Consider the following 12,597-nt stretch of genomic DNA (forward strand, 5'->3'; position numbering starts at 1 on the left):
TGCAGAGAAACGCAGACTTGGTTCGCCTGCTGTAGTATTAGTTAATAAATTATGTTGAATAAGGCTTATTAAGCTGAACATCGCCACAATTGTTCTATGTATCGGTACTTCTTTTCTTAACGTGTGAATGACAAGCATTAAGAATAACAAAATATAGCTAATTCTCTTGCAGATTGTCTCATTTGATTATGAATGTAACGTTTATATAGGGGAACTACACTGTTAGCAGTAACTTGGTATGCATGTATTTCATGTTAGCTTAGCTTCTTAGCCTGAGCTAGCTCTGTTTACTTCCAGTTCGGAGGCAGCAGGTCCCGCCTCGGCTCCGCCTCTTTGCCCTTATTTGGATCAGGCTGGAGCAGGCGGGAGTTGAAACTAAATACACAGCTGAGAGCTGCCGTTTCATTCAAACTGTTTAAAACACGGTAACAACGGACTATTTTTCTTAGCGGATGCATGTAAATTTAAATCAATACAACTATTTTTTAAATCAATAAAAACATTTTCTAAATCCATAAAAGCATTTCAATTAATATTGGGAGTCATGTCGTTACTTTGTTGAGAATGTGGCCATGTAATAAGCGGGATAATTTGCAGCGACTTGATTCTTAAGGGGAAAATAACACCCTTCATGCAGCTCAAGATCCCTCCGCTACGCGTTGGGATCCTGATCTTCCGACGAGGCTCCATTAAAATATAAATATTTTTAGTGAATTACTGAGTTTAGGCACGTTAATAACGTTTTAATGAAGTTGAATACAGTATATTCATGTGTCAGTGATTTCATGTCAATTCGGCGAACATAAACATAAATGATCGTGGTGAAGATGATGATTAAATTAGGATTAAAAATCGAGAGCCGAGCTGCATTTCCTCCCATTCGTTTTTTACGACTAAACAACATTATTTGTTAAATAACAACATGGTGATGTTTGTGAATGATTACATGTCTCTTATTTAGCACAGAGTATGATATCCGTGACATATGGATCTTAACAAAGTTCCGCTGTACATCCAGCGTACTGTATCTGACTTTATTTCACATGAGCTCCAGTGTGGAACCCCACTGCACCCCCTGGTGGATCAATAATCCATTGCAGCTGGCTTCATAATAATTACATTTATTCATCACAGGGGAGGTCTCAAGTCAAGCTGGAGGTTTTCCCTTGAGTGAGGGCAGATCACGTACCAATCACGGCCCTCGCGTTTCAAACTGTCCGAAATTAGGTGCTACATCTGTAATACTATAGCAGGCTGCAGGCGAACCAAGTCCGCGTTTCGCTGCGTTCCTTGATCTCCAGTTATAACTCCGGGCTCCGCTGCTGGCCGAAGCTAACGGAGCCGCAGGGGGCTAGCTACGGCTGCCGGTGTTGTGTCACATTATGCCTCCCCGTCATGAAATGCCCCCCTTGTCACGGGAACGCGCATTTCTAAATGACACGTTTCACCTCTAAATGACACGTTAACACCATAGGTTTACACCTTAAAACGATGTTTAAAACGAAAAGTAAACGTTCAGGGTTTTTATTAATGGTAATTTTCAGACTGTGAGTTGTTTAGTGGTAGCTCATAGTCTTGATTCTTCTGGTTTAACTTTTCACTCCGTATTTGAGGTGTCGAAATTCGTTCGTCACTTCCTTTTCAGTTTGTTTTTTTAAATGTTTTTTTTTATCATTATTGTTACGTCCTGTCTGTATAAACGTCCTTTAAAATGTATTGTTTAATTTTACATAGTTGTCATCTAATAATCAAAATATGTTTACAAATGTTACATAGTCTTTGTCAGCATATATGCTATGCGTACAAAATAAAAGTGTGACATTCATGAAACTTGCTCCATTTATTGGTACCAGTCCTAGAACCATACCCTGAAAAATGCTTGAGGGTGGGATTCATAGAAACCTCTTTTTTTGGGGGGGGGGGGGGGGCATTATATGACAGGCCTGGCCATCACAATATGCCCCCCCTTGCTATCTTACAAAATAAAAGTGTCACATTCATGAAACTTGCTCCATTTATTGGTATCAGTCCTAGAACCATACCCTGAAAAATGCTTGAGGGTGGGATTCATAGAAACCTCTTTTGGTGGGGGGGGGGGAATTTTATGACAGGCCTGGCCATCACAATATGCCCCCCCTTGCTATCTTACAAAATAAAAGTGTCATATTCATGAAACTTGCTCCATTTATTGGTACCAGTCCTAGAACCATACCCTGAAAAATGCTTGACGGTGGGATTCATAGAAACCTCTTTTGGTGGGGGGGGGCATTTTATGACAGGCCTGGCCATCACAATATGCCCCCCCTTGCTATCTTACAAAAATAAAAGTGTCACATTCATGAAACTTGCTCCATTTATTGGTACCAGTCCTAGAACCATACCCTGAAAAATGCTTGAGGGTGGGATTCATAGAAACCTCTTTTGGTGGGGGGGCATTTTATGACAGGCCTGGCCATCACAATATGCCCCCCCTTGCTATCTTACAACATAAAAGTGTCACATTCATGAAACTTGCTCCATTTATTGGTACCAGTCCTAGAACCATACCCTGAAAAATGCTTGACGGTGGGATTCATAGAAACCTCTTTTGGTGGGGGGGCATTTTATGACAGGCCTGGCCATCACAATATGCCCCCCCTTGCTATCTTACAACATAAAAGTGTCACATTCATGAAACTTGCTCCATTTATTGGTACCAGTCCTAGAACCATACCCTGAAAAATGCTTGACGGTGGGATTCATAGAAACCTCTTTTGGTGGGGGGGCATTTTATGACAGGCCTGGCCATCACAATATGCCCCCCCTTGCTATCTTACAACATAAAAGTGTCACATTCATGAAACTTGCTCCATTTATTGGTACCAGTCCTAGAACCATACCCTGAAAAATGCTTGATGGTGGGATTCATAGAAACCTCTTTTGGGGTGGGGTGCATTTTATGACAGGCCAAACAATAGTTGCATTGGTTGAAATGACAGTGGACAGTTAATGATGGTTCCTTCGGGGCATTATGTGCATCCAGGGCACAAGTACGGTTGATCAACTGGCGGCCTTTGTACACATTGGTGGTGGTACCACTGCTGACAAATGTCACAGCAAATCTGAGAAAACAATAAATACTTGTTATGTAAGGTATGCATTATGGGATTTTGTTATGATAATAGAATATCTCTAATGTATTTCCCACTAACATTCTAACCATTCCTTCAATAATCGAAATCTTTCAAAAACATAAATGTTGTGTTATGAGAAAGAAATACATTTTCAACAAAAATGTATGGAAAAACAAGCAAAACATTAATCCTTTATCAGTTAATGCTGAAGATGCCAAATATAGTAGCAATTACCAACGCAAATGTTATGTTGATAAAGTCTGGAAACATATTTCTGCTAATTTTCTTTATTTGTAATGTGCAATAGGAAATTACCCAATGTTCTTCATCCTGCTCCTCCATCCCGCAGTAAAAGCAAAGCCTGCTTAGATCATCTGTTGAGACAAAACGTAATCAATATCTTCAGATAAACCACATTACAGATTTGGGGTCAAGGTGACCCATTCCAATTTTTGACTAAAAGGTCAATTATATAAGGACACATTTGTTGTGGTCTTTTATTATTTTGTGTGAAGAAAAGGCAAAACACACACAAACACATAGATTTTCTAAATGATTAAATCTGAGCACAGAGGAGCCATCTGCTCCTTCTTTCACTATCTCCTTACCCTCTTTAGAATGGGAACCTGCACAATGTCATTACAAAACATCCAAAAACTTCTTTCGCACTGTACGCATCAATTTAAGTTTGGTTCTCATGGTTCTTTTGTTGTTCATCACATTAGCTTTACAGCTTTGATTATAATAAGTTCAAGGTAAAAATTAACTGAGGATATCAGTTAAAAGTAATACACACCAATGAGCACATTGAAAGGAGGAAGATGGGGAAATCTCACATCTTAAATAAACCGCAGAATTGAAAGGGTGTGTTAGAGTGTGACGTGTGTAGCCTATATGAAATTGCAGTTGAAGATGCCTGCCTGCGATGCTTCATATGTTATCTGTTTGGAGTTGAGATACACAATATACTGTATGTAGTGACTATTTACCCTAATCTATACTTAAGCCACTGTGTTGCTTTTAAAACCCTGATAATGTCCCTGGTCAACAGTACCAATGGTCCAAGCAGTGATACAATACAACAATTTGCATGGCACATTATTAATATACTAGGTTATTGATGCATACTTATGAGATACAATTAATAAAAGTAACTACATGAAGTCATTGACAATGTTGAGAAAAGGTAACAAACCAGATTCTCTGAGGAGAGAAGTAGCAATGTCCAGCCTCAGCTCGTGCACTGCCTTCTGTGAGGTTTCAAACTCAATTGACTCCCCCAGTAAAATCTTCTCTGCAAACTGAAGAGAACCTTGATTAGTATATGGACTGCATGGTCTATGATTTTACCCTCAAATGGAATACAGACAAATTACCCAACAGATTTAAAGAATGACATGTTGTATATGTGTAGTTTGACACAATTCAATACATCTTTGATCAAGATGTATAAAAGCAAGTCAAGATATTCAGTCTAATTGCTACTGAATTTGAGTTTGAGAGTAATGTTTGGCTAAATGCATTTCACACTCACTTTTAAGGCCAGGACACCACAGGATGTGCTGTCTTGTTGGCGATTATGGGGGAGGGTGCTGCATGTCCATCTTGACACCTTGCAGCCTTTCATCCTCATAAAGGCTCTACAGTATGTATATAGTACATGTGTCAAGATGCAGCACATCATTGTCAAAATACTCATAAAACACCGGAACTAGTACACTGTATCAAATGTACCTTGTAGACTGCAGGCACACCTTCGTTTTGCCTTTCCCTTCTCCAAGTGGATCCAAGAAGAGGGTTTTCTTCTCATGGGGGTACATTACCTTTTATTATTCACATGGAAACACAACATGCATTAGGCAGGAACCATACATTACGCAGGTACGATGTAGGGTATTGTTTAGATTTGATCAATAATAAGTGACAGCATGTATGTGTGGCCCGGTTATCTTGCAAATCACTAATTATATATGGTGTATACAGCACTATAGATACAGATTGGAGCTTAAAATATGCTCCTATTCTCACCACCAACATCCAATGATGGTTCTCGTTCACAATTCCCACGATGACTGTGTGCCATTGGATCAACCTGAGAGTAGTTGCACAAGTATTACATTCCTGTTGAAAAATGCACATTTGCAACATTTACAAAAGCAAAGTCATTCCAATCATGTACATACCCGGATTCTTCCAAATTTGTGTTTCCAGATGGCGGTCATAGCGTAGCTGTCAATAACAGCTGCTTGACCGTCATTGCGCTGGTTGATGTTCCTGGGTATGGTTCTAGGACTGGTACCAATAAATGGAGCAAGTTTCATGAATGTGACACTTTTATTTTGTAAGATAGCAAGGGGGGGCATATTGTGATGGCCAGGCCTGTCATATAATGCCCCCCCCACCAAAAGAGGTTTCTATGAATCCCACCCTCAAGCATTTTTCAGGGTATGGTTCTAGGACTGATACCAATAAATGGAGCAAGTTTCATGAATGTCACACTTTTATTTTGTACGCATAGCATATATGCTGACAAAGACTATGTAACATTTGTAAACATATTTAGATTATTAGATGACAACTATGTCAAATTAAACAATACATTTTAAAGCACGTTTATACAGACAGGACGTAACAATAATGATAAAAAAAACATTTAAAAAAACAAACTGAAAAGGAAGTGACGAACGAATTTCGACACCTCAAATACGGAGTGAAAAGTTAAACCAGAAGAATCAAGACTATGAGCTACCACTAAACAACTCACAGTCTGAAAATTACCATTAATAAAAACCCTGAACGTTTACTTTTCGTTTTAAACATCGTTTTAAGGTGTAAACCTATGGTGTTAACGTGTCATTTAGAGGTGTAAACGTGTCATTTAGAAATGCGCGTTCCCGTGACAAGGGGGGCATTTCATGACGGGGAGGCATAATGTGACACAACACCGGGATGCGCTAGTCCCGGCGGCTCCGGTTAGCTTCGGCGGCGTGGACTCCGGCGGCCACCACTGGGATAATTGGGTCCCCTTTTAACATTTGCTCCCGTTTAGCATTATGGCCGTCATAGCCATATACTATAAAAGTCTTACCCAAGGCTGAATCATAAACTAAACTGTATATATATACACATGTATAAAGGGTTACGTCCTTAGCTGGCTAATAAGCTACATCACAAGCTAAGCTAACAAGCACACAAACACCTGCTAACGGGGTTAACAAACATGTACAATATTATCATTTTACTCACCGAAAAAAGCTGAGAGTAGACTTCTTGGAAGTTCTGTTAGTACATTCAAGCGCACAGTAGGGCTGCACGGTATTGAAAAAAACTGACATCGCGATTTTTTCTCCCCCTGCAGTATATATTGCGTTTTTTTTAACCAGTTAAACCCCAAATTCCCGGCGGGTACTTTACTTTTTTTTTTCACGACAGTGTCTCAGGGGATCGTAATATTTAAGAACCTATTCATGTGTTATACCAGATTAACGGAAATAATCTCAGCTAACTGACGATACAAACCATTTTTAGAGAGAAAAATGCTAATGCACTTTGGCACATAACTCAAGATAAAAGTACCCTTATTATTACTTATCGTAGCTGCACATACAAGATATCCGATTAAAGCTGAGGTTCCACAGATTATTTAGGTATATAGTATCATCACTGAGTGATCTGAACTCGGACAGGGGAAGCAAACACAGACATCACAACACGTACCTTTACGTAGTTTATAGGGGAGATGTCTCAACGTAGCTGTCAATCTGATCAAAAGACGTGTTCAATGGCATTAAAACGAGAAAGAAAAAACGCGGCTGAATCGGTTAATCCATAGGTTTTTAACGTCTCTGTATAAAAAAATGATTTAATTTATAATCCATAATTCCATTTTTATGTAAATATCGCAGAGCAAAAGTTAGCTGCTAATGGTAGCCACCAGAGTGGCTGCTGCTTCCGGTCTTGGCCATGCGGAAGTCTCACACACACACACATTACCAAATAAGGACTGTGTGATTTCCCCTCGATTCCATTGGCTCTGACGGTCAGAAAGAGATGTCACATGTCAAAATCCAGCAAGGTGGGCCAGATATATGGAAAATCCACCCAAATGGCCCCAAAAGAGGTTTTTTTGTGTGATAAATCTGTCTAAAAAGGTAAAATATCACTTGTTTTGCATCAATCTTGATACAGAATGATTGTTATTGGTGGTTTGCTGTGCATGCAGGGGAAGTTCTACACACACCAATACATGAACAAATAAGGAGTGAGAGTGACGCGTAGCCAAAACTGGAAGCTGCATACACTCTGGTGGATACCATTAGCAGCTAACTTTTGTGCTCCGATTTTTACATACAAATGGAATTATGGATTATAAACAATTGCTTCAAAGCCACAGATACAATATCAACCTATGGATCAGCCGCGTTTTTTCTTTCTCGTTTTAATGCCATTGAACACGTCTTTTGATCAGATTGACAGCTACGGTGAGACGATCTCCCGTAAAAGGTACGTGTTGTGATGTCTGTGTTTGCTTCCCCTGTTGCGAGATAGGATCGCTTAGATACTATACTTAAATAATCTGTGGAGTCTCAGCTTTAATCGGATATATTGTATGTGCAGTTTCAATAAGTAATAAGGGTATCTTTACTTTGAATTCTGTGCTAAAGTGCATTAGCATTTTTTTTTTTTAAATGAATAAAACCGCACGTCCCTGCGGTGTGCATACCGCGGTTATCGCCATGACACGGTATATCGTTCCGCCTGTTGAGATCATAGTATGAAGTGAATACTTAAAAACGAAAGTTAATTATAAATCATATATGATATATCATATTCTTGTATAAACCCATAATGAGAATGCTTCTTGACGGTTTTTGAATATGTATGTATGCTTACAATTTTTTCTGTTGCTATTTGATAACTTTGCGTTTTGAAAAGAGGGTGTTGTGAGTTTTCATAGTATGTTTAATATTTAAAACGAAAGTTAGTTATAATCAAATATAATCAATTATATTTTTGTATAACCCACAATGAAAATGCTTCATATTTTAGGTTTTTCTATAGTTACAGTATAAACAAAACAAAGTGGTTTGTTTAGGTTGAGTGTGTAAGGTCTATGATTTATGGGTGTCTCTGATAAGAGAGTGGGCCGTTTTCTCCCTCTCCTGTGACAGCAGTTCACAGGGAGGGGGGCTCCAGGCTTAAGGAGAAACACATTAGAGGCCTAAAGTCCTTTTTACACTAACATAGGAAGGTGTGTCTTATGCCATAGGCTATGGAACATGTCGGGTCATGTTCAGCCTTGTACATTAGAGGCCATGCCCAGTTTTCCACAAATTGGGTGTAGAGGAGGAGTTTGTTTTTTTGGGGTTTCGATCCGGTTTTTTGAGCATAAAGAGACTGTTTTTTTGAGAGAGTGCGAGAGAGAGGGTGGTTTCCCCTGGTAGACTCTCTCCCGGTAGGCTTTGTCCTTCAGAGCTGGGTTAATAGCTCTCGGTAATGTTCTCTCAAACTTGGTGAATATCTCTGATAGTTGTTGGTTGAAAGGCTGAGTGAATTTGGTTTGAATGCTGAGTGGAATGACTTGATGGGAGACATGGTTGTGAGATGTTGTTGTGATTAGGAACCGCCACCGTGAGGATCTTCCTCCGAAATACCTGCGGGAGATAGGTATGTGTTTGTGGATGTTAGTACCCGCCATCTGTGTCGGATAGGAGTGTGGTTGTGATTAGGAACCGCCACCGTGAGGATCTTCCTCCGAAATACCTGCGGGAGATAGGTGTGTGTTTTTGAATGTTAGTACCCGCCATCTGTGTCGGAAAAAAGGTATGAAACTGATGTGAATTGATTTGGTGAATGAAAAGTTGAATGCGCTTTTTATTGACACCGGTCTTTTTACGAGGAAATACCTCTAAATTCTATCGGGAGATTTTAAAATGACAACTGAATTGGGCAGTTGAAATTAAACATTTTGGTAATAAATGTAAGACTGTGAATTAAAGTTTCATTTGAACATGATCACAGCACCATGTTTTTTAGTATGATTATAATGTTGTAAAGAGAGAAGGTAAAAACCTGGTTTGGACCTATTTTTCTTCAAATAAACTGATCCCACCTTTTTGGACTGGGATAACTTAAAAGACAACCTGTGCACTCCTCTCCTGCTTCAAAGGTAAGACTGCACCCTGCCACACACACTTAGGTAGGAGCACACTCCATTTACTGATATCAAAATCCTTCGGGATCCCTTAAACAGATTCAAAAAGAGTTGTCTGAATTGAAACAGCAGTTAATTGAACCTAGGTTCTTCGGGGAGTTATAGAGGTGAGATCTTGCTGACGTTGGTGGATCTGAGCCAAGCAGCAACCTTACATAGACTCAATAACTTCGGAAAGGTCAATTAGTAGGTCAGAGTAATTTACCGGAATAAATTATCAGGACCTCTCCGACTCTAAACAAGCCCTTAAGCGCACAGCACAACATTTTAATTGTCTGGTATTTGCAACAATATTCCCACAATCACCACGAACACGGCTAAGGCTAAAGGGTCAAGTAGCCTACAGTACTATGACTAACTAACGTTGTAGCCTCTATGGTTGTAGCCTAGCAGAGTGGACAAGTTGCTGTTAGCTGACAGTGAGGCACGTGCCTGTCTATCAAAGTGACCACGCCCTAATTTATGCAAAAACGTTAAGACCTAATATAAATAAAAGGGTCGTGTTAGAAAACAATTCACTCACAGATTCATAATCATGAACGTGGAATCTAACTATATCGATAATAATATTTATTGCATCCATGGGTAGAAACATGTTTTTTTCTGCTGTAAAGTTGGGCATTTTAACATGGGGGTCTATGGAAATTGCTCCTTTCTGCAGTCAGTCCCTAGCGGCCCATGTATGAACTGCAGTGTGTGGCACTTCCGTATTGGCGTCCCGGCTGTTCCCCAGAGTTTGCCACTTGGGTATGATGCCGGAGGAGGCCGGACCAAAACCGCGGCGCAGCCGTAACACGACGCAGACGGACCCGGTGGAATCTAGGGGTAAGCTAGTGTCCACGACGGCGGGTAACGTAACGTCCCCATCTGACCTGTTGCTATTGTCTGACTCTGCAGTAGATGCAGTGGTGCTGGCGTTTAGTGATGGTTGCTTCAACAATTTTCGTATAAATGATTATCCACAGATGTGTGTCACTGCTGTGGAAGCACTTTGGAAATGATGCACGCGCAGCGGAGCAGGTCACGCGCACCTGACACAATTTGTTGTTTGTATTTTTCGCTCCGTTCTCTTTTTTTAATAGAGGGTGCATAACATTCAACTGGGGGTGCAAAGCATGCCTATGCACCCCCGTAGAACCGGGCCGGCTGAAGGGTAAACACCAGGCTACTAATCAACCACACAATTTTTCTCTGGTGTTGGAATGTCTCGCGATGTTGGTAAATTCTTAAAAAACAAAACACCATTTAATTTCGGGTTAAAATGTGTTGTAACTTGTAACTGCGTTACTTACTGAGCATTATATTACCCAAATGTCATTAGTAATGCGTTACTTGTTGCTGTAACAAAGTAATGTAATACATTACTGTAACTCCGTTACGCGTTACACCCAACACTGGTTGTAAAGGATCAGATGTTATCTCTTCTATATAAACTGTTCTGTAGGCTAATACTTTAAGTGTGAATACGTCTACTTAGCATCCCGTCATGTCTGCTAATTTCTTTCTTCTTTCTTTTTTTCAGTCTTTATTTCGAACAGATTATAACATAACAAATGTGAAAAACAGAATACCGTATTGTTATAATACAGTATTTATCCACATTCATGGTAATATTTGTATATTCAACAAAAAAACTAAAAATGTCTTCATATTAATAATAATAAGAAATCATATGTGTCCGAAAGGGAGTAGGAGGAAGCAAATGCTTATTGATTCCCACCCCTTACTTGATCAATGATTGTCCTTTAAATCATTATGCAAGTTATTCCTACATAGATTTACATTTATACATACATATACAATCATTTCTCATCTTCAATCACCTTTCTTCATTCTCATATTTTTCCAAAAAAGTGTTTCTGTACATCCTTTTAAACTGAATTATGCTTGTGCTTTGTTTTAACTCCTGCTCCAAACCATTCCATAAAATCACCCCACAGATTGTTAAACTCATACTTCTCAGAGTTGTTCTGACCTTGAGTTGTTTAAAATGTAGATTTCCTCTCAAATTATACCCACCCTCTCTGTCTACGAACAATGTTTTTAATTTACGAGGAAGTAGATTATGTCTGGCTCTGTACATGATTTGTGCTGTTTTAAATTTAACCAGATCAATGAACTTCAATATGTGTGACTTCAAAAATAATACATTAGTGTGTTCAAGATATCCAACATTATTGATAACTCTTATAGCCCTTTTTTGTAATGTGCATAACGGCTGTAGGTTGGTTTTGTACGTGTTTCCCCAAATCTCCACACAGTAAATCAGATATGGCAATATTAGTGTGTTATATAGAGTATGCAATGAGTTTTAGTCCAGAATGTATCTGGCTTTTCCCAATATTGCGATAGTTTTAGCCAGTTTTGCTTTTACATGAGTGATATGAGGTTTCCAGCTGATTTTGTAGTCTAAAACCACACCAAGGAAATTAAAGGAATGCTCCACTCCAGGGGTGGCCAACCAGTCAGAGGTTAAGAGCCAACATTTTGACTATGTTACTGCAAAGAGCCACATCAAACACAGTCACAGATGCACGTGCACCCCCCCTCCCTCATTCTCTCTTTTGTTCTCAGCCTTTCTCTGTGCTCCTTCACTTTCTTCCTCCCTTCTCTCTCTCACAGATAAAATGAAAATATAAAACTTCACACACACACACACACACACACACACCCACACACACACACACACACCACACACACACACACACAACACACACACCACACACACACACACACCACACACACACACACACACACACACACACACACACACACACACACACACACACACACACACACACAGTATACAAACACTTCAGGGGACATTACATTGACTTACATGCATTTCCTGGAGACTTATCCTAACCCTAACCATAACCAACACATGCCTAACCCTTAACCTTACACTAACCCTAATCCTAAACCTAACCAAGTCTTCACCCTAAAATTAATGATTCCCCTCATGGGGACTTCCAATTTGTCCCCATAAGGGAGGCGAGTCCCCACACGTGACTGTGTCAACAGATTAGGTCCCCACAAGTATAGTAATGCTAGGCACACACACACACACACACACACACACACACACACACACACACACACACACACACACACACACACACACACACACACCACACACAACCACACACACACACACACACACACACACACACACACACACACACACACACACACACACACACACACAGAGAGACACACCACACACACACACACACAGCTCTGCTCAGACAGATTTATTGTAAATGGCAC

The 12,597-nt window shown here is 39.9% G+C and overlaps 1 protein-coding gene across 2 annotated transcripts; it reads right to left on the reverse strand.

Annotated features, from left to right (window-relative positions):
* Positions 1-2,884: 2,884 nt before the first annotated feature.
* On the reverse strand, positions 2,885-5,249 carry LOC117550473 (PHD finger protein Alfin1-like). 2 transcript variants are annotated; one of them, XM_034222921.1, is made up of 6 exons: positions 5,142-5,249; positions 4,848-4,936; positions 4,648-4,753; positions 4,309-4,378; positions 3,429-3,487; positions 2,885-3,101 (listed from the first exon to the last, which is right to left on the reverse strand). In XM_034222921.1, exons 1-6 carry the CDS (start codon positions 5,148-5,150, stop codon positions 3,009-3,011), a joined length of 426 nt encoding a protein of 141 aa, XP_034078812.1. In that variant the 5' UTR covers positions 5,151-5,249; the 3' UTR covers positions 2,885-3,008. The 2 variants fall into 2 exon arrangements, with proteins under 2 accessions (XP_034078812.1, XP_034078804.1); XM_034222913.1 differs by having other exon boundaries at positions 4,309-4,414.
* Positions 5,250-12,597: the final 7,348 nt, after the last annotated feature.

The sequence above is a fragment of the Gymnodraco acuticeps genome, unplaced genomic scaffold (assembly GCF_902827175.1).
Source record: "Gymnodraco acuticeps unplaced genomic scaffold, fGymAcu1.1, whole genome shotgun sequence".
NCBI lineage: Eukaryota > Metazoa > Chordata > Actinopteri > Perciformes > Bathydraconidae > Gymnodraco > Gymnodraco acuticeps.